The 27,222-nt window shown below is 40.3% G+C and overlaps 1 protein-coding gene across 1 annotated transcript in view; it reads right to left on the reverse strand.

Annotated features, from left to right (window-relative positions):
* Nucleotides 1-639: 639 nt before the first annotated feature.
* sbk1 (SH3 domain binding kinase 1) overlaps nt 640-27,222 on the reverse strand; it is a 31,143-nt gene continuing 4,560 nt past the window's right edge. Inside the window, exons 2-4 of the mRNA XM_041230129.1 lie at nt 12,728-12,924; nt 12,089-12,291; nt 640-5,542 (exon numbers count right to left, since the gene is read on the reverse strand). Coding sequence (XP_041086063.1) covers nt 4,721-5,542; nt 12,089-12,291; nt 12,728-12,924 — 1,222 coding nt within the window. The 3' untranslated portion in view covers nt 640-4,720. The remainder of the gene's footprint in view (nt 5,543-12,088; nt 12,292-12,727; nt 12,925-27,222) is intronic.

The following is a 27,222-nucleotide window of genomic DNA, read 5'->3' on the forward strand; positions in this document are numbered from 1 at the left end:
ACTATGATCAGGGAAAAAGGTGTCCCAAACTGATATTAGGTACGTATCCTAATAAAATGGCCAAGCAGCATAGCTTGACATTAATGAAAATGTTGGTCTACTTATTTTTACCATTTGTTTAAATATAAGGATGAAAAAGTAGACAAGCATGAAAGACATTAACAAAGAAAAGTGTAAGGGTTCTCTGATTTTATATAATGTTATCTGTTGTATCGTATGTGTTGGGTTTGTGTCATGCTACATATTTATGATATAGATTGCTCCCATTGTGTAGCTGTGGCTGTGGACATATGTTACTGACATACTTGTTACTTAAAGGAGACTTATTCATTTTTTAAATATAACAAGAGACATACTTTAACTGATGCTACCTACAAGTAATTTGGTTCTTTCAGGACACATTTGGACTACATTTGGCCCGGTGACCTTCAAAAAATGATACAACTTACTATTCTTTCTAAGAAAACCGCAGAAAATGAATGTTTTCTTTAGAGATAGCTACGTCTCCCACTTTCATAATAACTCCTCTGCTCTGCCTTTCGGTCGGAGATCTGTATTTAGAAGATGTGGCACGCTAGCCAGTTCAGGTTGCCAAGGTTACATTTGAAGATGTAGAAAGAAATAAACCACCCACCGCTCTAAATATTATAATTTTAATTCTTACCTAAGGAAATAGTACACCTTTAACAAATAAAAGAAAACACTGGACAACATACACAACATCTGGAACAAAACAAAGCCCTGTATAACCGTTTTATGTGTGTGTGTATATTATATATACACACATACACAGGTGGAAAACTAATTGTGAATTTATACATCAGGACATATCTGAGGTAAACAGTATAGCAATGTAACATATTTAAAATCTCTACATTATTGCACTATGAGAAACATTAACAAACTAAGGCAGCAATAGTATTCCTAAAGCCTGGGGGATAGGACAGGTGGACAAGGGATAGTCTGAATAGGCTGGGATAAAGCAGGGAAAATAATCAGTTGCTGCTTGTCTACAGTGTTCTATATGAAGATGATTTTTTGTGTGTAAGATATGGGGGTTGATTGAGAACATGTCTTGTGATCTCAACATAGCGGTTTGAAATGTCGAGATCCTGAGATCATTTATCTTCTGATCTCGACATAGTTATTACCCTCCCCCCTCCTCGTTCTTACGAGCCAGAGAGATCTTTAAATCTCATGCTGCTATTCCCAGTGAACCAACATTAAAGACAGACTGCCCAGCCAGGTATCAAATACAATGTGACAGAGAAGAGCTGGAGATGTGCACCAAATGGTTATTTTCTCTGAAGGGCATACTGTCAACCAGAATGTCCTTTAAGCAGCGGGACAAAATAACGTTCTTCTTTTAACCAGCTTTTTTTTTTTTTCCCCGAAACAAAAAAATAAGACCCCAAGAGCAGGCCAGGTGTGTGGCAAGTGCATACAATGTGGAAACCTGAATAGATGTACAGTACAATGCTCTGCAGTATATTTAAAGTACACCACTCCCTCAATCATCAGTCACACACAGAGACATGTCTGAATGACACGAGACAGACATCAATAAAGTGCACAGCCCTAACAGTTTACCATGGTAAATATGCACGGTAATTTTACACTGTTCCTCCTTTTCGCATGATTATACTATGTACTTATCATAGTAATATACTTTACTATACCTCTCTGGACTTTACAGTGCTAACCTATGCTTTACCATGCTTTTACTAGGCTTTACTACACTTTGCTGTTACTGTGGAAAATTTTTATAAGGGAGTGCATGCATTCAAATATCTGTTACAGGACATCAGTGTATAGTCTGTCCTAAGAAGCTTGACAATAATGGATGAATATCTAGAATAAATGCATAGCGCAAATATACAGTACTGTTAACAATTTCTAGACAGTACTGTTCAGCAATGGAATGCAGTGTACAGAACAGTGTGTATAGTCTCAGAAAATATTTAATATATGTTCAGGCTTGATACACAGTGTTATACTGAATTAACGTAATTTCATGAGAATGTATCAGTAAATATTCTATATTGCAATATGAACTTCTTCCCTGCCAAACAGGGAGCCACCCTGTTCTACTTAAACAGCTGTCCACCTGTTCCTGGCCCACTGGGCAGCTATAGACCTATTCTAAAGAGCCTAGTGACTTCTTTCAGTTGGTTTTTTAAATGTATTTTCTATATTTTTATTATAATGTGCTACAGACATTTTCTAACAACAAACCCTGCTTTTATTCTACAGAACACAAAAACTTAAAATAGCCTAACCCACTAAACACTTTCAGTTCAGGTCTATAAAGAGTCCTTGCTTGCTCTGCAGCACCACCCCCCTCTCTCTTTCCATGAACTTTTGCTTTTTTGTTTGCATACTACAGTACAATTGGTCACAAAAAGTACATTTGCCTAGGCTTATTTTTCTAAAGGGTGGTTATAAAGTCTGCTTGGACTTCTGCTTTGAAACAGATATATATTTGCAACCAAAATAAAGGACATCATCCATCAAGAAGTGTGGAAATTGGAATTCCTTCATTCTCCTTCAAAGATGCAATCGCTTGAGGCCAATGGTGACCATTTTAGGCTTGTGGTGGTAGTGCTAGCCTTGTTGTCCATGATTTGGTGTCTCCACTTGTTTCATTGCTCTACAGACTTAATAACCACTCTATACTAACTTACTTTAAAAGATTATACAGTTTCTGTTCCCTGCAGTATTTTTTTTCTTTTCTTTTTTCTTTTTCTTTTGAAAGTTGAGTTGGTGTGAGATTCGCCCGAGTGGCGAGATTCTAAGGTCACTTCACACTGTCACTGAGTTCTGTCTGCAACGCTTATCCACACAGAAAGAGCTGCATGGCATGGCTGCTCCTTCAAATTCTCTTTAGACAGAAAAATAAATGGTACCTCTCGTTTCAAGAATGACAGGTTTTACTATAAGTGGAATCCCCATGTCAGGGGCCCAAGTAAAAGATTTACTACTCCAGTTTCATAAACATAACTAAGAGGTTTGCATAACGTTGGCTCAGTCCATTGAAACTGACATGAGTGGGACTCCAATATGGGACTCAAATATACACAAATAATGCACCTCTCTTTCTTGACTGTGTAATATCTGAGAACAGAATATGAAACATTGTTCTGAATCATCCCAAATTGTGTGGTGTTTTTGTGATGCAGACTAGAGAAGAAGACCACCAACTTATTCCACTTGAGCCTCAGCACCTGAATTAAAACCGATGAAAAAGGCTAGCGACTTAGCCTGCTGTCTGTGCTACCCAGACACTATGAACTGGGAGGTTTTTGAATGAACAGCAAGGATGTGCAGTGGGGATGTTGACAACAGTTTTACAAGTATTATCTACTGCTTCTTCTTTGTTTTTATTGCCACTTCTTAGTCAACAAAAAAGTCTTTACATAACCAGCTGCTAACAGTTCTTTCCAAAGAAGGGACAGGGCATCACCCTGAAGTCAGTTTGCTTGAGAAGGCAGTTCTTCAGTGCAGTAGGTCCCAGCACCCCAGGAGAGTCTCTACACCTCTGCATCCTCTACAGACAGAGCGCAGTCTCTGGATTTCTGTCACTCTTGAAAACAAGCTAAGCAGTTTGTAAGTATTAAGAAGTTTGTTTTTTAGTAAATATGAGCTGCTGACGTAGTTGAGAACTTCAAGACTTCAGACACTTAACTAACCAGGTCTGGCAGTTGATACTGCAGTGACGTTGGTTTAAACTGAAGCCCGGTGAAGCTGTACTTGTTCTCAGATTTCATGTTTTTTGTAGGGATTTTGTTTTTGTGCTCATGAGAAAATTTGCGGTGGAAACTAAAAACTTGTTTAGTACTTAATAGTTCCAAGAGGACAACACACGCAGTAGCAATGCTGTTACTCCACATGGGAGGGACCAGTATATTTGTGGGCTATGGAGCAGGAGCCAATTGTGCTAAATTGTGTACTGGTTTTGCTGTGTTGACTACTGCTCACTAAAGCACCAAAAAAACACAAACGGATCAGAACCCAAGCCAAGTGAAAGGCTAGCACAGTAACACATATTGTCCCCTTCAGTTACTTATTCAGTCTCATTCGTCCCTTGGTTTCCAAGGGAACAGGAACCAAGGAAGTCAGTGTGGCACCACTCTTTGTGCCAGTGGAACAGCTACTGAGCTCGACACAGAAGAACAGAAAAACCAAGGGCAAAAAGCACTGAAAGGAAAGAGTAAACACCCAGAACTACTTGGTGTACATATAAAGCATATTCTTGGTGCTTTGTGTCTTCTACAGCAGGCATTCCACAGTATTCATGTCACTGAGAGTGTGTGAAAATCAGTAAATCTTGAATACAAGACCTTTATTCAGGCTGAGCTCAGTAACAGAAATGTACTGTCATCGAGAGAGATATCAAGTCCATTTTGCTATGGAATGACTCTGGCAATGGTCCATATTAGTCCAAAAAAAGCTTTATGTAACAAATACCTAAGCGTCAATACCCTGAAGTCTATTTTCTAAAATCCGGTAAGAAGCGAGGCAATGGTTTATAATCCGAGAATTTGAAATAGGTATTATTGGTTTATGTAGAGATACTCCTAGAATGTCATCAACTGTCCTAGATGCCAACACCACAATACCCTGTAACCGTCCCTGAAGATGGTGCTCTTATTTCCTATTTACAGTTCGCTCCTTGCTCAGCACACACACACTCACACATACACAGACCCTAGCCTTGGGGTCAGACACAGATTTCAATAGCAGTGGCCATCACCAGCTGCCCTTTTCCCTTTTCCTGCCGACCAGAAGGGCCAGACAGGCCAGACTCAGAACCCAGTCTGGAGGAGTGTCCGTCGGAGTGAACCCCACTTCGTTTGAGGGGTGTCGGGTGGAGGCAGGCGGAGGAGGAGGATGATGAGGAGGAGTGACCGCTGCCTGAGGCTTCGGAGTGTCTGTGCCCGGTTCTGGAGCGGCTATTGCTCCCCCGCTCACCTTTCCTCCCCCGGCAGGAGGGTCTGCGCCGGAGCTCACACATCAGCTCATACTTGATGAAGAAGAAGACGTCTTTCACGGCACACCGCTTCTCCAACTCCACTGCCAAGAGCCGTTGGAACATGCGTAGGGCGTCATCCGTGAATCGACGCCACTGCGAGGGGAAGGTGCCCGGCCGGAAGGATCCCCGCTGCCAGCGGCAGAACTCTTCGTAAAAGGCGTCGGAGGGCAGAGCCGCCTCCCATGGGAAATTGCCAGTCAGCATGCAGAAGATGAGAACCCCGAAGGCCCAGACGTCTAGGCTGCAATCCACGACAAAGCCCTCTGTCCGGCTGGCTTGGCACACTTCAGGTGCGGTGTAAGGAATGGTCCCGCTGATGCGCTTCACCCTGCAGCCCACTCGCCTGGTCATTCCAAAGTCGGCCAGCTTGACTCGCCGGCACTCATGGTCGAACAGCAGTACATTCTCTGGTTTGACGTCACGGTGCACCAAGCTCTTGCAGTGCAGGAAGTCCAGAGCCAGGCCCAGTTGTTGCATACAGCGCTTCACCATCTCCTCTGGCAGCCCCACCTGCAACAAGATTAACACCGTTACATAAAGCAGGGATACAGTATCCAGATCTCATGCAGAGAGCGAACATCAGCCTACACACAAACCCTCAAGAGCTCTGTCAAGATGTGAGTGGAGCAAGAAGGAATCAAGGTTTCAAAAACAACCGTCATTTTTTTACAGGTTACCCACGCTACCAACAATGGTATTGGGGATGACAGACAGTGGGTTTGCAGTCCTAAAAAAAACAATATAACAATAAATACAGTGTCGGGTTGAGGTGATGGGGAAGTGCAGGTGCGCTTGGGGGTTGTGCTGGCTCGGTTGCGTCAGCTCCTCGAGTCGTAGAGATCTGCCAACACACAAAATAAAAACACAAGCAGCGCTCCGGCTTATTTACTTTTCAGTGTAAGACCCCGTACTCACGTAGCTGCATCCCCTTTGTACTGCCAAACTCCTCCCGGTGATCATCACAGCACCACGTTCTATCCAATCTCCGCGCACTACACAGCTGATCACAATAGAGATGTTCAGCAGTCTTACAACTACGCCCTTTCACCAAGACTGCTGATTTCCGGTTCCATCCTACTATTGAGTCGGCCCATCCCTGTGAAGGCGCACCACCAATCTTACTTAGCACACTTCCTGATCGGGAGGTAGATTTACAGTTCAGATTCATTCTCTCCCGTTCACATATTCCACCCCTCAGAGTGGAGCCGAAGGAACACTCGGATAAACCCTAGCTCCCCAGAATGTCCCCCCTCCCGAGAAAAAAAATCAGCACTTTGGTGCTCTTTGCCTGCACAATGCTTCACTTGGATGTCGAAGGGGTGCAGCGCCAGATACCACTCTATTATCTGGGCGTTTGTGTCCCTCATCATATTTAACCACTTAAGAGGGGCGTGATCTGTAACGAGGAGGAATGAACGTCCCAATAGGTAATATCGAAGAGTGTATGTATCCCATTTAATGGCCATTTAATGACCAAACACGCTTTCTCAATGACGGAGTAGTTTCTCTCCTTGGGAGCCATTTTTTTCGCTCATATCTAAAATGGGATGTTCTACTCCGTCTAATAATTGGGACAGGAGAGCCCCCAGACCAACATCGGAAGTGTCAGTCTGAAGGATGAACCCCTTGCTCAAATCTGATGTAATCAGGGCAGGAGCTTGGCACAGTTTCCTTTTCATCGTATCAAAGGCCCCCTGACACTCACCTGTCCACTTAACTAAATTTGGTGCATTCTTCCTAGCGAGATCGACCATGGGGTTAACTATGATAGAATACTCGGGGATAAAGTGGTGGTAATAACTTGCTAACCCCAGAAGTGATCTCACCTGAGACTTGGTTTTCAGGTTCGCTGCCTTCACTAATGCCTGGACCTTAGAGCCTACCAGCTTTACTGACCATTACTCATGATGTAGCCAAGATATTGGGCCTCTTCTCGCTTCTCTCAGAGAGGGTAGAACAGCCGAAAGTCAAGCAAAATGCTCTTTCCAGGTGGAGCTAAAATCCACATCATCAAAATATGCAGACACATATTTCTGATGTGGGTATAGGATCTGGCCCATCAGTTCCTGGAAGGTTGCTGGGGCGTCATGTAGTCTGAACGGCATGGTCTGGAAATGGAAAAGCCCATGTGTGGTAGAGAAAGCAGTTCTCTTACGAGCCAGTATCCCTTCATCAGATCCAAAGTCACGATAAACAGAGCATGTCTACTCAGGGCATAAGGTATGTATTGAACTTGGAGATCACATTCACCTGAAGAAAATCCACACAGAAACGAGTGATGTTGTCGTTCTTAGAAACCATCACTATAGGACTGCACCACTCGCTCTGGGAAGACTGAATGACTCCCAGCTCAGACATGGCCTGTAATCTCCTTGCGGACTGCATCCCGGCGATTTTCCCAACGATTTTAGTTCTTCCAGGTACATTAGAAAAAGCATCGCCAAACCCTTTCACGCACTGTGCGTACCTTTGGTTTGCAAAATTTCGTCTTCATAAGTGTGGACTTGCATGTATCTTGTGCGATCAGTTGAAGTGAAACAGACATTTTAAGGTTACAGAATTGCAAAGTTTATGTAGTGGTAATAATGAGCAACCGGAAGCAGATACTTTTGGATAAAGCTTCAAAAAGAGCAAAAATCTTTATTGTGATGTTCCAGAATGTCAGAGGGAAAGAAATCAGTAAAAGCACCGAACAATCTGTTTCTGGCAAATACGCTGACAGCATCTAATGTAAGTACAGTACTACAGCATGATCTGAATTCTGCTGCTTTTCCAGGATTCAGCACGGCAAGTGCACATTTAAAGTTTCATTTGTATTTTAACTTCATCAGTGTCTTATATTAAAATTAATATAATGTTTTAATTAAACATAAATTATGTTTTGTTTTGAAAATTGTAAAATGTGTTTTAATTTTCAAGTATTTACAGAAATGTATATGACGTAAAACATTGTCAATTATGAAAAAAACCTAGTTTCCAGCAAGTGTACTCAAACATTTGACTGGTACTGTATGTTACTTCAGCCATTTAACATGTATATAGCACGTGCTATAAGAAGTGATCCAAACTTGGGTTACATTGAAAGGTAATTTAACGTTATGATGAATATAAAGACATACTAAACATTAAGCACAACAACGCAGTAACTATAAGAAAAGGCAAGATACTTGGATTTGGAAAGGAGTATTTTTTTTTAAAAACTCTGGATTGCAGTTCAATGTAAAACATCTACTGTTGACTTTCTATGAATGGATGGAGTAACGGCAACATTTGCACTGACCATTAAACGCACAACCAAGTATCCTTGTTTTGATTTATTTACAGGTTATTTAATAAACAAAGTAACTTGGCTTAGATTCATCTGATGTCAGTACTTGATGGCAAGTTGTAATTAGTAATGTTAAACTATTGTAATGTTGGAATGTATTTTCTATTTTGGCCAGGTTACACTAAGGTTATTTTATAAATATTATTTGTTAGAATTAAACAGATGTTGAATATTTAGGTTGCTATATGACAGGTGTTACTTTATTCTGAATACACTACAGCAAAACTTATTTGGTGGTTTGTGCAATATTATGCTACTGTTGCTTTAATTGGAAGAGATATGCGCTGTGACGTTGCTGCTTATTGACTGTATTTTAATTCAGTAAACAAAAGAAAAAACTTGTGCCTAAGGAAATAGGGTACAGAGCGAAGAAATCTTGTCTTGGACATTGTTTGAACACTTTGTGAACATGGCTAAACTTTACCGGATTACACTGTTATGCTGTCTGCTTATGCACACGCATTTGCCTTTTACTCTTGGTAGCGTAAGGGACCAGAGTTCGGGTAATCGAAAACACAAAAAGGTTGCACCCTGTGTATTCAAATAGGAAACTATTCGAAATTCCCACCCCTAATCCTAATTATAAACACTATTAAAACAATATTCATAATACAAAATAATAACAATCCTTCTCAGAGCGTTGTCGCTTGTGTAGCCCCCCCAAGTCAGCGCCAATCTTGCTGAGCGATACCAGCGAGTCCTGGAAAGATTGTGAATGGCATTTTTGACCTGAATACATCGGATCCCAAATCAAAAAGTTAGACAATTCAATGCGTATCCATCGGGACATCTTACTGTGAGACTGGATATGATGTAAACAAAATGTTGAATTCACAACAAATAAAGCTGCTGTTTTATCTGCAAGTCTGGGAAACTGACGCCAAACAAGGCTAAACGTTACTTTTTTTTCTCTATCATAATGAAGCCTCCACTCTAAATGTTCGTCTTCATTTTTTTTCATAATTACATTCTTTATGATTTATTGATTTCAGATCTTTCCTTTTGGCTTATTGGTCGCTAGTTGTAGAAAACCTGATTTGTAAAAGATTTGCCGCGGGAACGAGTACCAGCACAGCACTTCAGTGCGCAGTCTCAGATTCTGACTGTACAACAAATATGACGTGCGATGGGAAAGTTAGGATTAGTTCGTTGTTATGTTTTTAAACACTGGCCCATTTTCCTGGATTCATGAAACAGAAGCCATATATATATATATATATATATATATATATATATATATATATATATATATATATATATATATTATAATATAACATATGCTACTGGCCAAACTGCCCTCTCTACCGGCCCCTGGCCACCAGGCCATGGTTAATGCTGAACCCTGCTTATTATAAGTTATCTGGACATTGCCAGATAAATTAACTGTACAATTATGGAATAGTCCATGTAGTATAGAGTCGGACTCGAAACTTGTTGTTGGAAGCAGGGCGTCTTTCAAGCTAGCAGGAAGTGGACTGGCTGATGCTGAAAGAACTGAAACAGGGTTGGGAATTTGACTGGCTAGTTTTGAGGCAGGGTGTTGTGTGGATCTAGTTGATTACAGAATTGTGGACCAATCGTGTCTTCCCTATTGATTTGCTGTCCAGTAGCTGCGAATTGAGCCTTCATTACGGTGTCCTGTCACAGACATGACTTCCCTTGTCTCTAGACCAGCGTCAGAAAGTAACAATGTTTAAGTAGCTTTTTATGTTATCAGATTAGTTGTAGATTAGAATGTTAAGGGGAAAAGCCAGTATTTATGCGCGGATTGATTTTAAAATGTAATTCACAGTTAAGCACTTCAATATTCCAGCGGGCATCTATACAAAATAGAAGCCCGCTAGATCTGGAAGCTGATTGGCTGTTCGCACTCAATTGTTTTCTAATTATTATTATAATCAGTAGTGGCCATTTACACAGCCCTATAGATTATATTAGAACTCCCTGAGTTTACAATCTTATTATGCAGAGCTGGAAGATTATATGGTTTGTTATGTATAGGTCACGTGGGCATCTTAACGGACTTCACCACAGCACACAAACTGACAGATTTCAAAATGTTACTGATGAAAACAGAGACGTTGAAAATCAGGAAAATGCTGCCACAAGAAAAAAGACGCTGAGTGATATAAATTTACTAAAAGCGTAACTGGAAGGAAATGGAGAAAACAGGAAAATTCATCAAATACCAGAACAGCAACTTGACAACATTACAGTATACTGGGACGCAAAGACAGGTATTAACATGACACAAATATGAAAGTTCAATTTAGTATGGTAAACAGACTTCACAAAAACAAAACAAAGTTTCGTGGCAAAACAAAAGCATTAAAAAAACAAGGGAAGGGAAATGGTTATATGTGCTTCAAGCTATTGTAAAGAGCTACAACTATTCATAACAAATAAAGCACATCAAAGTGTGCAATAAAAAGCCTGTCATTGTGTCTCGGGCTTCTGGTGACATGGATCCTCCACCTTCGGTCTCGTCATTTATCGCCACAAGAGTTTATTCCTTTTATTATTATTGTTGTGATTGATGTTTGATTTTTTTTAACTGCCTGTTTTGTCACGTGTAACAAAAAAAAATATTTTGTTTATAAGCCATGCTTATGGGATGAGTAATATTTAGCTGTAGTGATTGTGAGAGTAAAATGATTAGAAATGGAACGAGCATAAAAGATGTGTGAGCTAGTTTTTCCCTTAGTTTAAGTCTGTATTTCAAATTTCAATTGAGTCTAGATTTTATTGTTGTTGTGGACTATTTGGCTGTCACTAATTGCTATTCTGTTTGATGGCAGCCCCCACGCTGTGTTTATTCAGTTTTAGAAAGGGAAACGGTGATGCAATTTGAAACCCCGGAAAGAACAAAAATTCAGCACTCCAATTGACTGAAACGCTTTACAGCATGGTGATGCAGACTCGTTATCGGCATGTGAAGGGATATTGGTGTGGTTCAGTTGTGCGTAAAATGTGAAAAATTTCTGGGGACGCTCTTGCCTGCCACTTAGCGAATAATTTAGATTCCGATGTGGGAAGTAGCAACAATACTTATCTCCAGGTCTCCAGATCCAAATTCTTGTTTTTTTGTAATAATGTTACCTTGGCGATGCTGAGCCAGTTTTAATTTCTCTAGTGCCATACGACCAACCAATCCCTGACGGTCTGTCAAAAGTAGTACATGTTTCACCACATTTTTGGAATTACAGTTTGGTCTTACCACCCCTCTCTTACAAGATCAAGGATACCTCTGAGTTGTCTCCAGTACAGCAACTCAAAGGAAGAAAACCCTGTTGAGCTCTGCGGCACCTCTCTCACTGTAAAAAGGAGGTAGGGATCTCTCTCACTGCAAAAAGGAGGTAGGGACCTCTCTCACTGCAAAAAGGAGGTAGGGACCTCTCTCACTGCAAAAAGGAGGTAGGGATCTCATTGCAAAAAGGAGGTAGGTACCTATCTCACTGCAAAAAGGAGGTAGTGAAGAAGTTTAGCCCAATCTTTCTGCTCTTGATTAACAAGCTACCTCAGCGTCCTACCATCGAGTCGGCCTATCTCTATGAAGGTGTACTGCCAACCTTCCTTTGCTCCCTTCCTGGTCGGGAGGTAGATTTACAGTTTAGATTAGTTCTCTCCCATTCACAGCTTATGAACTAATCCTGTAAATTGCGTGGTGTCACTTAAGCACAAGATAGTTTTGTGAAAGGCCCGCAACAAGATGGGCATGTTTGTGGTACCTGTGGAGGGATGATGTCAAAGAGATCCCCAGCAGGTGCATACTCCTGCCCGAAGACGTAGCAGTCCTCAGTCTCAAAGAGCACATCCAGCACCTTGATGATAAAGGGGCTCGCGCCCAGGCTGCTAGTGATGCTGTATTCCCGCAGGAAACTCTTCAACTTTGTTTTGCTCTTATTCACATACTTCAGAGCCAACTTCGTACCTGCAAACACAGAGGAGTGATAGAGACAGACAGATTGCTTAGGGTAGATTCACTGAGCAAAGTTTGCACCCCTTTTCTTTGTGAAATTCAATTGAAACTCAGCATTGACAGTACAGTGACAATGCAATGATTCTGAACTATGGCTCAATGATAACACAAGGGCTGCTGCAATAGTTGTCTATGTGCATAGCTGGAGTCTTACTCAGGATGTGGTAGAAGGCTGGTTTCATTGTTCACGCTCTATGCCAGCATTTCCATGTGTGTTAGAAGGCACTGTGAAGAATATGTCTTCGATGTTTGAAACTGTGTGTGTGTGTAACATTGGGATTAACAGCAACAGCAGTTGTGGGAATATTTTATATTTGTAGCATTGATCAGTATTTATCTGTAACAAACAGATTTCCAGCACCACTTATCATTCCCCTTGAGCTCGTACCTTGAGTACGGTGTGCCACCAGGTCCACCTTGCCATAGGTGCCCTTTCCCAGCTCACGGATAGGCTCATAGTGCTTGTGAATGTCGCCTGCAGAGATGGAGTTAATGGCCAGGGCCTGAAAGTCCTCGACAGGCACCCCACAGCACCTCACTTTACCTGGGGAAGACCCTCTAGCCGGGGACTGGCTCATCTTCGCACTGAGGGAAAGACATACAGAGACAGGGTGAGTGAGTGAGGCCCATCTCCATCAAGGTCATACAAACTTGCAACACTACATAGTATTGTAAGTGCCCCACTCAATCCAAGGTTATTGTATTGTAGAATAATGTCTTATGACAAATGTTGATGAAAAGTTTCTTAAAAATATAGCCTTCAATAGCTCAGCCAATCAAAGGCCAGCACCTGTGCTAATAATACCGAGTTGCAATTGGATGAGCTGTTGTGTATATAAAACTAAAAAACAGTACTGTGACGTAAGTACTATATACAGTGGAGGCTCTAGAGGAGGCAAGGGAGGCAGTGTCGCCTCAAAATTTCTAAGTGAAAAAAGAAAATAAATAAATAAATAAAACTAGTTAGGGTTGAGTTTGGGTGCTCAATGTTAAACCTCTAACTTTGCACTTTAATAACTGGGTTTTTTCGGAATTGTCCATAAATTAGCATGTTACGTGAAAGCGTTTTCATGACACAATCCTTTGTGGTTAACGAGATCTGGATGCCCATTTTTTTGTACTGAATTTCTGAACCAAACTGAGAAAGGTACATGTGGTCTGTGCTGAGGTGAGGTCTTTTGATGGTTTGATGAAAAAATATAAAATGCTTCACGAGATATAATAATAAAAAAGTTAGCAGCCAACATCCGGGATTTTAACTATGAAATCCTGCCCCTGAAGGACTGTAATTGTTACATGAGCTGTTTCGCTGATTGGGTCAGCAAAACTGCGAGTGACTGACGTCAGGCCAATGTGGGATCTGTGGTTATGGGGGAGCCTGTAAACAATGCAATCACTTAGACATGCGCTCCTGCTTGAACTACAGCTCCCAGAATACATACCAAATGGCTTGATAAGTGTTGTTTTGTTAGAACAACGTGACAATACTTTCACAAATGCAGCACAGCACCCAATTATACTAGTCAGTAAAAACTAAAATTAAAAAAATGTCAGTTAGTAATACAAGGTGAATTAGCATTTAAATATATACTCTACATAGGCTGTGACACGCCACTTAATGTGAGGTCAGCAATAAATAACTTAGTGAAAATTTTAACCCCTTGCTATTGGATGTACTTGGTACGTCCTCAAAAATGCTCGCTCAGTGCTGTCTAATGTACCAGGTACATCCTAATTTAAAAATATATATATCAAATGAATTCTGAATTGCCATTATTTCACTTGGGATTGCTCATCGAGAAGCTCTTACTGATAATATGGGGTTGTATAATTTCATTATGTTACACGGAAAACATTTAACCAAATTTATAGCTTGCTTTAATGCTAGCGCTCTGATACATCCTGTGAATTTAAAACAATCTGCGTGAAGCTTTCGTTTCTGTTCAATGAGGATCGATTAAAAAAAAAAAAAAAGATTTCTTTTGATGAGAGCTTTATTATTGTATCATGTTTCATGAATTAAAATTCCAGATTAAAACACTGGGCTGCTTTTCTACCTTTAATTGTAGGCCTGTGTTTTTTCAAGCTCTCTTGTCAAGAGGAAAGTATATGTCTTATGCTGATGGTAGCGTTATAAACCCATCAGCCACTAGGAGGGGGATCATTACATACTTCCCCTGATTAACTCACGCTCATCCTCGAGCGGAAACATCAGACAGAATCACGTGTCTTGCAAGCCAGCATAGATGTTATAACTTATAGTAGGCAATATGCAATTACCTGATTCCACCACAGGGCATATGATTTTTCCCATTGGGCATCACTATAACAATTGGGTTTTACACTACATTGAACTGCACGGAATGGCAGAACCGGGATGTGAACCTGCATCCATGTAGTTAAAAGACAAATGCCTCTAGTCGAGAGGAAGTAACGTGTCTTATGCTGATGGTAGCGTTATAAACCCATCAGCCACTAGGAGGGGGATCATTGTGCAGAATTCATGATTGTGCCAATGATGGCAAGCTGTCCAGGTCCTGAGGCAGCAAAGCAGCCCCAAACCATCACACTTCCACCACCATGCTTGACGGTTAGGGTGAGGTTCTTCTGTTCGAACACAGTGTTTGGTTTTTGCCAAACATAACATTTCTCATTGAGGCCACAAAGTTCCACCTTTGACCCGTTGTCCAGAGAACATTGTTCCAGAAGTCTTGTGGATCATCTATGTGCTCTTTGGCGAATTTCAGACAGGCAGCAATGTTCTTTTTAGAGACCAGTGGTTTCCTCCTGGCTATCCTTCCATGAACACAGCAATTTAATTATCTCATCAATTACAATAGATGTTAGATGTAAAAAGTTTTTGCATTTCTTTTGTTTAACCATTGTTCAAAGCTTACAGCCCACTTACATTTTGCCTGGCCTTCTTGAACACCGGTTGCTGGCAATGATATTTAGGTCTTCATCTACTTTTGTTTCAGCAAAACGATAAATAATGTTCCTTTCCGTTCCTGGTTCACATTCCTTTGTTTTTAGCATTTTTATTTTGCTAATGCCACTTTCATGTTCTACATCATTTCCACAATATGAGAGACAAACATTTTAACTCTTTGAACCAACAGTAACAAAACAGGAATTCAAAAGACATGTTTTAAGTGTAATAAAACTCTCCAATAATGCAGTGTTTCTTCTGCACAACGCGCTCAAAACAGTGAATTATTTTTACCGATTCAACACTTGTCGTTGTTTAAACATCTGCGTATAAGATTTTCAATCTCCGGTCAATAATCAGTGCTCTATAACCAATAGGCACTACATACATATACACAAATATAAGTCATCTCATTCAGGGATACGCACACACGCACGCACGCACGCACGCACAAACACACACACACACACACCACGAAATTGTGCAATCTATGCCAGTATAATACCATCATTTAATGAATGGCGTTGGAGAATTGTAGTGTACTGTAAACTTCCCAGTGCTTGCATTGTCCTCTATTAATAATATATATGTATATATGTGGAAAATTGAAAAAAATATTTAAGTGGGGACTCACTATTAATATTTACTTTCATTCAGCTGTCTGACTGCGCAGTATTAAGTTATATGCTTGTCGACCATCAAGAAAAATAAAAGTTCTACATATTGTATATACTGTCAACAGCTACAAAACATTGCAGATGTGTTTTTTATATATTTTTAACAGCCTGTTGTGTCTGTTACTCACTTTGAGTTTCCTCTGCGTTCTTGAGAAGTCCCCTGATCACATTAATTGGATTTGCGCAGTGTCAGTGCCCCCAAATTCTACTGCACAGTTCAAAGTGCTGCACCTGTTTAGTAGCTGCCACTCCTAGAATTGTAAAGCTACCAATTCCTTAACTTCTTCCGGTTTCCAATTACTACCTCGGTCTTGATCAGCCATTGTGTTTGAAAAAAATGTACGCGTGTAACACCGACGATAAAAATACCCAATAGGTCTGGTATACAGTTACGTGGGATGTTGACTTTCAATCCACGCCAACTATAGCGCATCAGTGTCGGCATAGCCTTTCACACAGTAGTTGAGATGGTTCAGTGCCCTCTCTGAACCACAGTCTCTCAACCACCTTGTGATATGGTTCAGAGACAGCATAAAATATGACGCCTCTGTGACGCTATAGGCAATTCACACAGAGAAAAATGCAGCATCAGTGCCGGTGTCACAGGAAATAAGTTAGCTGTGAAATAAGTTAGCTTTTGCCTTTTTGAGCCTTTCTGCACACGCACAAAATTTTGGAATTTAAAGGCAAGGTTAAGGTCTCCATTTTCTGTCTGTAAACTTTAATTCAGAAAATTGTTTTACTTTTAAAAATGTTGTCAGGATCTTTATTAAAGCTACGTTTTAAGTGGTTAAAATCCAAAACACATTGTTAGAATATTAATAACACTTTTTACTGTATCATGTATTTTATTTAATAATAGCTGTTAACTGTAAGCTACTACAAAGACGTGGTTGTGCGATGTGCGATTTATTTTTATTTGCAATTATATTTGTGTTAAATCGTTATAACACTTTTAAATAATATGACAATATCTAGTATTTAATATTCCCAGTTTAAAACATCATAAGAGTTGTCATTTTAAGTTTGTAATCGCCAGATATTTACATTATAGGTTTTCTTTGTATAAATATTACCGAAAGAGAAATAAATAGATATTCTGTATATTGGTTACGACATATCAGAAACAATTAAGCATTAAGATTTATTTCTATGTGCAATTAGATTATTACAGCTATCAAGGCACAAACCCATCCTCTCTATAATGTATACTGCCCAGGCCCACCCCAAAAAAGGCACAAAATCTAAAACAATTAATTTTTATAAAATATACAAAAAACTAAACCAGACCGCATCAGAAGCATCGATCTGTAAGTACTGCACTCTAATTTATCATTCATAATACAGGTGTGTATATACATGTCCATATACAGAACAAGTCAATTTAGAGACAATTCTAAATCATGGATTCCTCAAAATAGCCACCCTTTGCCTTAATAACAGCCTCACAAACACGAAGCATTCAGTTAACAAGTTTCAGCAGGAAATCACCCGACATGTCTTCCCAGCTCTTCTGCAGCAATTCCCAGAGATGCAGGGCACTTGTGGGTAGCTTTGCTTTGACTCTTCTGTCCAGTTCGTCCCATACAAGTTCTATGGGATTGAGGTTTGGAGACTGGGCAGGTCAGGTCATTAGATTGAGCTGTCCTTCACTTTCCTTTTTCGCCAGATAGTTCTTGCACAACTTTGATGTGTGTTTTGGGTCATTATCTTGCTGAAGAATAAAGGACTGCCCAACTAGCCGTAATCCGGATGGAATGTCATGCCTCTGAAGTATGCTATGATAGCCATGTTGGTTGAGCTTGCCATGGACTTGGTAAAGATCACTAACTCTGTCACCAGCAAAGCAACCCCAGACCATGTCACTGCCTCCTCCATGCTTGACAGTGGGAACCACACATGCAGAACTCATGCGCTCACCCTCTCTGCATCTTACAAATACTCGGCGGTTGAACCGAAATATTTCAAATTTTGACTCATCGGTCCATAAGACCGCCTTCCACTCCTCAAATGTCCAGTTTCTGTGTTTTTTGGCCCAGGCAAGTCTCTTCCTCTTATTCTGCACTCTTAACAATGTTTTTTTTGCAGTAATTCTTCCAGTTAGGCCAGCTTCACGCAATCTCCTCTGAACAGTTGATGTTGAAACATCTGTACTTCTAGTAGCATTTAGCTGACCTTGTAATTCAGGGGCAGTTAATCGCCAGTTTCACAGACTTGTGACTGGAATGAACTTGTTCTCTGATTCTGAGGTTACCCTTGGCCTGCCTGACCTTGTTCGGTCCTCATGAGTGCCAGTTTCTTCAAATCGTTTGATGGTCTTGGCCACAGCAGTTACAGACACTTGCAAAGTTCTTGTGATTTGTCTTAAACATTGAGGTTCATTTCTTAAAGTAATTACAGACTTTTTTCTCTGCTTAACTGAGCGTATTTTGCCATTTTCTGCTCCCTTACATTCAGGAATGACAAACTTGTGCCTATGCTACCTATATTTATAGTAATCATGGACCCTCAACTGATAACAATAATTGGTGACAAAAGGTTAATTAGGTAACATGCTAGTTAACTCAGAGAACATCTAACAAAGACACTTTTATACTTAGGCCAGTGTTCTAACACAGTGTTATACACATTTCAGACTTTTAACTGACTTGGGCTTCAGACTGAAATCCCCTTGCTTTGGGTGACCATTTCATTGAAATTGACAAGATTTACATTTTCATTTAAAAATTAATTAACTTAAGATTATCATCTTATATAAGTACATGTATCATATAATGAAATAGTAAGTGTTTATAGACAAGTTTATACAGTTAAAAGCATAGATAACCATGAAAAACCTGGTTTCAAGCAGGTGTACTCAAACTTTTGACTGGTACTGTATATGAAGTCTGCGTGTGTTTCTTCATATGATCGTATGAAATTATGTATAGGAAGCCAATCATTTTGTGTGTTTCTCAAATGATCTATCTATATATCTCTTAAAACACCATCTTTCACTAAAAACATATACGTTTTCTGTATATATTAAAAATAGGTTTAGATATTCCCACACGCAGACTTGATTAAAATGTCAAAAACAGTATTTTCTGTATCAATAAAAGTGTTTGTACCCACTTCCCCGTAACATTTATTAAAAAAAAAAAAAAAAAAAACGAAACAACCATTATTTTACCGTGAAAATAACTTAGTTAAACTTTGAGCCTCCATAGAATAAACGGTTATATTTGCTTAAGCCACAGCATGATATGACACAAAAATTTTGAAAGGAAATAAACATTTGGGAAGTAGTGATTTTAACAATGCATAAACATAAATTATACTGACAAAATAATGTTTCTAAAATATTTATTTTTGTTAAAAACCACACTGCACATCCAAACACAGCGAGCGCTTTACTTTAAATAAAATGTATTTATACAAAAACTTAAACGTACATTTACACTTCGATAAATAAGACGACAAATGTTGCTTTTTTAAAAAAGAAAAATAATGTCTGCAATACACTTCAATAAATATGATGTCAAATGTCACATTTTGAAACAAAAAAAATATGGTCTGCAATACCTGTTTTCGATTCTTACAAAAAAAATTCAAATGGCATATGTAAAAGCTTAGATAAATCTCCATAGAACCTTTTAAGTCCTAAAATTTGCACATGTGCAGAAAGGCTCAAAAAGGCAAATGCTAACTTATTTCACGGCTAACTTATTTCCTGTGACACCGGTTCTGAGCCATCATAACCTGTCTGTGTGAAAGGGGTATTAGTTAAATCAACTTGTTTCACTTTATAATAAAAATAGTCTGAAAAAAACAAAAACAACACATATTTAAAAAGGCAGGTATATTCGTCAGAAATAAAATCCAAAAACCAGAAACTCTAGATAGAATTTAGACAATACTAAACACATCAGTCAAGCTGTCTATATACACTACCTGCCATTCGCGAAAGAAGAGAAGTGGGGACTATAAAGAGACTCGACATAAATAAACAGACACAATGTGTATCCAGTATGTCGAGCCGCACACCGCTTGGCTCAACATGAAACGAGCTTTTATACACCCAATTTCCACTGTGTATTGGCTAATTCCAGTGGTGTAGTCGAGGGTATACGGAAGTAAATGGTGTTTACCCACTTTTAATTTGGCCAATATAGCGTTTACCCACTTCTCATATAAGGGATTGTGGGAGGTTGGTGGGCTGAGTCAGGTGGTGGTGGTGATGGGACCGGCAAAAATACCCAGGAGGCTTGTATGGTTTCCCCGCAGCAGGGTTTTTATTTATCTGGCCGAAGGTGGCCATCGACCAAAATTGAACAACAAAAAAAGAAAACAGTCAAAATAAGTCCCCACCAGTATCAACAATGATAAAGGAGGAGACAAAAATAAAAAGATAAAAATTAACAAAAGTCCCGCACACACACTCAAGCAATAACTATAAAAGACCAATATTTTCTATTGGCACTCCTGTGCTGGCCTCTAGGGGGCTCCCGGTCCTGGGAAGGTTTTAGTGCCGTGCTTCCGGTCGTTCTTCCGGGTAACAGAGCGGATCGCCGCCTCCGGTCTCTGTAAACACAACACCTTTCAAAAAAAATTAATTACACAACGTGTCTCCTTTTGCTATTAACCCCAGGACTGAGAGAGCGAGCACAGATCGTACCGTCCCTTAAATACTGCCGACCCCGCCCTTGGCCTCGGCCCCGGTCGCCCCAATCGGCGTACATAGTAACCCTGACTGGGGTACGTGGCTCGGCGGCCACGAACTTCCGCGTTTGGACGGGGCAGGTGATCTTTCTGGAGTTCCCGGACGGCTCCACCTTTGCCTTTCCGCCGGTCTCGTCCTGTTTTGCGCCGACCCGTTGCACCACCGTCACAGGGATACAGAGTTTACTCACTTCTACTCTCCTGGTGTATGCAAATCCTAGGATACAGACAAGATATTATAACGGTAAGCGTCTTTGTTGTGTTGCTGAGCGTGTCATAGCTAAGAGCTCTCAGTCAGAACTGTGGTGCAGGAGTGGCACTGGACTGTGTGTTCTGTTTGTGTGTGTGTGTGTTCTGAGATTGGTTGTTTATGTTCTGTTAATGTTCTGTTAAGGGCTGCCAATTAATCACAGTTAACTTCTGTTAACACACTTATTTATTTATTTTTACATACATTTAACATGTGTTAATCGCCCTCTATCTTGACCCTCCCAACAAACCGTAATTAATTGCCTACTACACCATTTTAATATACAGTAATCAAGTGCATGCAACGCAGAAAAACAGCAGTAAAATGCATGAATAGGCCCATAAAACATTTACCTGCTGCACTAATATAAAGCAAATCATACCACAATATACTACGCTTAAACGAAACTGCTTGATTTTGTCACATACAAAAAACGAAATACCTGTATCTGCTTTCGGAAAAAAATGAATGATTACAAACCCACATTCGTTAGCTCACTGCCCTATACAAAAAACACTGTACACCAGCCTCCTGACCAAAACTTAAATAACAGTCATTGCGCTTAAAAAAACGTTACTAGAATAGAATGTTCTTAAAATACTGGGATAGCAGCGCTACTCCTTCATATATTTAATACATCCCAGCAGTTTATATTCACACTAAATAGTTATATCCATGACTCCATGCACTCAAGTCAAATATATTTTTTAAACTAAAGAAACATAGCATGTACTCTATTATTTAGGGAGTTCACACAAAGCCGTTTACAACAACACACACTCTTAGCATCTGACCAATCACACATCACTTATTTGCATATTAGAGGCCTGAGGTGCACGCGTGCGTGTGGAGTTTGTGGAAAACAGACGTATTACTGTATTTGATTTGATAGCAGGGAGATCTTTCAGCGACAAAATTCTGATATACTTACAAACAACTGGAAATTGTATTCATCTATTATTATACTATAGAATATTTATTTACTGCTATATTTTGATCCGCCCATTACAGTGAGTTTTACTGGGGACCCCCTAAGTGGCTGGGACCCCTGGATGCCTGAGTGAGGTTTTCAATTGCATTCCTCTCTCTCTCTCTCTCTCTCTCTCTCTCTCTCTGTGGTTCAACGGACATCCACAATCGACATAGCAGGTAACTAACAAATTCCTGTGTACAGTGCTGAATAATAACTATTTGGATAAGGGGACATTAGCTTATTTCTTTTTTGGGGAGAGGGCTTCAACTATTATTTTTTTTAAACAAGTGTTTCCAGGGTTCTGCCATGTATAATGTGTGCATTTTATTTGCCTGGGAGACTCTTCTTTAGTCTGTGCTGTTCTAAAAAGAGTGTTGTCACTGTCCCTGTGGAACCGAGTGCCAGAAATACATTTTAATGGCTTTCATTTTTGTCCCTTATGTCCTCCAAACCCAATTAAAAAAACAAAATGGAAACCATGGTCAACCTAAGTTCCTACCATGCTACTGCCTGGCCTCAAGCACCAAACAGGGGAGTATACCTACTTTTTTTATTTACCTCTACACCACTGGCTAATTCACCCAATAGTTGGGTCTTGGTACTCAGCTGTGGCGACATCGCAGAAGGCCCTACATCTAAAGGCATATTTATGTACAGTTAGTGTCTATCGCTAACAAGCCTTGGTCGTTTCGAAGCCAGTCGAACAAGTTTAACTAACAGCTATGGTGGTAAGAACTGAGCCATATGGTGTCGCTGTAGTCTGTAATGACAATAGCAGATTTTGAAGAGCAGAGGCTATAAATATCAGTGGGACTTGGGAATTTATGTATGCACACAATGAGGTATGAAATGCATTTTATTTTGCGGCAAAGCAAAGCGTAAGAGAGCGTAAATAAATAATTATTACTGTGATTTTAACCGAGGCCCTTAGGTGTCTCATAGCCTTGGTATACCTGCACAGTTAACCAACCTCGACACTAAGTCCCTGTCATCGGGAACCACTGGAATAAAGGAGATTATTTGTTCTACAATTTCCCAAATTAAATGGAAATGTTTGCATTATACAGTAATCCTTGGATTGTTCCCCTACTGATACAAAGTCGTAATAACCAAGGATTAAAAAGCAAAAACATTCTCACAATTCCATTATTGTTCTGCCGTCGATGTACATCACAATCAAACACTAGAAAAGAGGAAACCGAATGCAATCACTGCAGACAAATGGGTGCCAACCAGGCTGCCTATCGTAGCCTAAAACCACAATGACAGTGGCATGGCAAGTGTTTCTATTGTCTTGTCCAACCAGTTTGATAGCATTTTCTGCCTATTCTTTTAGAGCGTTGACTGCTTTTTTTAAAAATGTTTTTTTTAGTTTTTTTTGCAGATTGCCAAAGTAAAAAAAGAAGCTTGTTCCTTTTACATTCATGATTCATCTCTCCCTCCTAAAGTCTATTTCGTACATGCCAATGTTGATCTCTCAGATCCACCAAGGGTGGACTGTAGTTGTGTGTGTGCTTCTCTATGTAGGGCAGAGTAGGACAGGGAGCTGACAGCTTTAAATTAATTAGCTTCTAAAAAAGAGAAGTCAGCTGTTCCACTTTGGGGTGCGGGGGGAACAGGCCATCTGTCTGCGTGCTCTCAATCTGTCAGTGGTGTGCATACCCCCTCTTTCCCTGCCAATGTGAGCATTCCCAACAAGTAACTCACCCTTTCCTTTAAGACGCTCTCAAACTTAAGACAAAGCCCAACTTTTCCAACCTCAACTTGAAGAATAAAATAAAGATGCATTTACAAAGATGTAAGAAAATGATGTATGGAGGCAGTTTGCAGCTGTCTGCTGTCACAAAGCATTAAAAAGTTACGCGCTTGCATCTCATTTTCAGTTGTAATTACTTGCACATGTTTTTCTCCCTTTTTGTGAACTGTGGTATTGCTTGGCAAGTAGAAAAATACGAGGGTCTGATTAGAACTGAGCCTAATAACGAAACCCTGAAATTGTAAAAGCTTCTCTTTGAATTCCTCAGGAAGCTAATGAAGCTTTGTGACAGGGAGGATCCTGCCGCTGGTTCAGCTGCGCTGCTGTTGTGGTAAATCGGAAGGCTTGCCTGGAGCTGAGCTGATTAGGAGGTCCTGATTGGCTGGGGGGTGTGTCCGAGGAGCCTTCGTCTGTTTAAGAACACAGCAACGCCAGTTCGAGGCTACTGCACTACCGCCGTAGCTACACAGGCGGGCGTTGAGCGACAGCTTTCTTTGTTTACATCGAGGAGAATGTCCGCTCGGCAGGATAACTACTATGGAACCCTTCAACTGCCAGTCAGCCATGTTGCTGTATGCTTGGGCAGTCACATCTTTTGTTGGTAATTTTAATCACTATACTGTACTAGAATTTAAGATGTAGGCCATTTTTAAACTCATAGGAATGTGGTATGCTTTAACCTAAATTAAACAGCTGAAGAATTACTCAATCCACTCGATATATCTCGGTTGCCTGGGTCCAATACAAATCCGTTATATATCAAGGGCCGCGATATAGCAAGAGACCCATAGAAAAACAAATAGGCTAATAAATACTGTACAACCACTCCCTCGGTTTATTGTGGGTGTCACAATCCAATATAAATCCTCTACGCAACCCGTTTTTTCTCATTTTTGTATAAAAAGCAGTTTTAAATCATACTGTGGAGGGTAATTGCTTCTCATCAACTTAAGTATCCAGTTAATTTCATGATCCTTCCTCTCCTTTCTCAAATGCCCAAACCGCTGCATTGAAAGAATCCATTCGCAACATAGGAGGCTTGTTGCTAGGAGCTGATGTCACTGCCCTGTGACTTTTGCTAGTGCATCATTTAAAAAAACACTTCAGCAAGTAGATATTTAATTTGCTTTGTGTTATTGTTCAATGCGTGTGTATATGATAACAGTACGATATCAATGCTGTGTTTTTAATTGTTGTGTATATTTTGTTTGTGGTGCGCAGTACGAAATAAAACAAACAGTAATTCTAAGTGAAATTGTCCATGTATAGCGCTGGCATACGCAGACTGTAAAAACGCGAAGCCAACTCCAGGGCCGCGATATTTCTAAATCCGCAGTATAGCATGGGGTGATATAACGAGGGATGGTTGTACTTTCCTTACATCAAACTCTGCATCTGCTGAGCAACACAGCATTAATTGGAACAGAGCGATTCACTGGGTCATTCTGTCATTGGATTTGAATGAACTCAAGATAGATTCCAATATGAGATCTTCAAAAAAGGGGCATTTACTGGAGTGCTGTAGTTATTCCACGAATGAGGATGATCAAATAACCGATGAGCATCCTCATGGGTCCTCTGCTGTAGAAATCATTTATTTATCATTCAAGAACCACTTGGTGGGCTACAAGTAGCTGTGGACTGCAGCGCTTTCAGTCAGTGATACTCAATGAATTATTCTGTACCCCAAGTAAGGTATCACTTTTTGTCTGACTCCCATTTAACTCCTTTACCTTCCTCCAATATTTCAGTGACAGCATAACTGAGTTGCACTAGATGCTCAGAAGGTTACTACCTACACCAGAGAAGTGGAGAGGCCTTCTTACCAGACATTAGTTTAGTCCACAATTCAGCACAACTCACTGTGTTAATGCTGGCACTCCAGCACATTACAAACAAACACATTCTATTTAAAGCACAGGGAGTGCCTGCCAGTGTAACCACTGTGCTACAGACAACACCCTTGCAAGCATCTAGTATTGCAAACAGGTGTTAACAATGCACATTATACTCCTGCACAAGCCAACTTGGTGGTGATAATATTACTGTTTCATAGCTGTAATCACACATGCTGGGGGTGTTGTCAGATGGGATGACTGCAGGGTATCCATAAACAAAACACCAAGAACTGGTCCTCCACTCGCCATGCTGTTCCATAAACAAAGCTCTATCCTGCAGGTTCTCAATCGTAATCCAAGCTGCCTTCGTCCCAGGCTGAAAGATCAAGCAGTAGGCTGTTGGCTGGAGCTCTGTGTTAATGCAGCCTGCGACCTCACATCAAAGACACCACACTGACATGTCAGAGCTTGCCATTGAAGGCTGTGCTGGTCTGCACCACCCCAATCCCCCTCTTTTCTTTTTTTTTCTCTCTCTCTCTCTCTAGCTTTATCTAACCCCTCCCCACCTCAGGTCCTGAACATATACTGTAGGCATTGCCTCACTTAATAACAGAATAATAAGTGTTCCAGTAGTGTCTGTAACAATTTCATTGAGTAATTAGTCATTTTTAAATGTCAAGGAGCGTGCAATAGCAAAGTGTGGCAGGGCTGAGGCCTGCCCCAGTAAATTGTATGTTTTGCTATTGTTACATTTTCTAAAACAAAGTGGGCGCTTTATTGCAGGGCTGGGAGGTTAGACCTAACTGAAACCCATATGCAGCAGGTGACCAGGTGTCAATTGCATAACTGATAATGAACCCTGGTCACCTGCCTTTAAAAACAGGCAGAAAAGCCAGTTTCTTGTTTCTTCTTTGTTCTGTGCTGTTTTTGTGCTTGTGTCTGCAAAGGTGAAGGTGAAGGTGAATGTGAAGGTCCCTCACGACTGTGCGTGGAACCAGGGTGAGCTTCAGCATGATCACTGTGTGTTTAACTGGGATTGTGGGCTTTACGGTAGGGGTTATTTTAGGGTATTTTAATCCTACCGGTTTATTTAGTTTGTTAGGAAGAAGGTTCCTGGTGTGGAACCTCCCTTTGCACCGGGGGTAACGCACAGCTTGAGCTTGGCCCCCTTTTATTTCTTAGCTGTTTTTGGATTTTGTTGTTCATGTACTGCCTTGTATATATCCTCTTGCACTAGGGCTGCCATTGCTGGTACCCTAGTGGTGGCCACCAACACTGCAGCTGCAACAACTGCCTGTAAATAAATAAAACCTGGACGTCGGAGCAGCGTCTCAAATACAAATCCTCTGTCTCTCACGTTCTCTCGGCCAATTATAAAAGAACCTTTTACATACAACAATTATATGGAGACTTTGCTACATGCAGGCATGATAGAGAATAGAAAAGAAGTTATTGAATTTTATATTCTTACTACAACATACTGCATGGATTAGACAATCAGCTTTCTGTCATTTTTGGTACTACTTCATTCTAATTGTTGCGGTGTGTTTTAATGCTATAGTTTCGTTTTTAAATTAGTGTTCTGTATTAATCATATTTTGTTGATCTTTCTCATGCTCTATCCTGGGTTGGTATGGTATGCTAATCTGTAATAATTAGAACATAAATCGCTAAGGTGGGGCCCTTGTACTGAGCAGTGACTGCTGCCAAATTAGTTAAGGGCTAGTAAACAAGCACGGTACCTGATCCACCCACAGCT

Source organism: Polyodon spathula, chromosome 26 (genome assembly GCF_017654505.1).
Source record: "Polyodon spathula isolate WHYD16114869_AA chromosome 26, ASM1765450v1, whole genome shotgun sequence".
In the NCBI taxonomy this organism is placed as follows: domain Eukaryota; kingdom Metazoa; phylum Chordata; class Actinopteri; order Acipenseriformes; family Polyodontidae; genus Polyodon; species Polyodon spathula.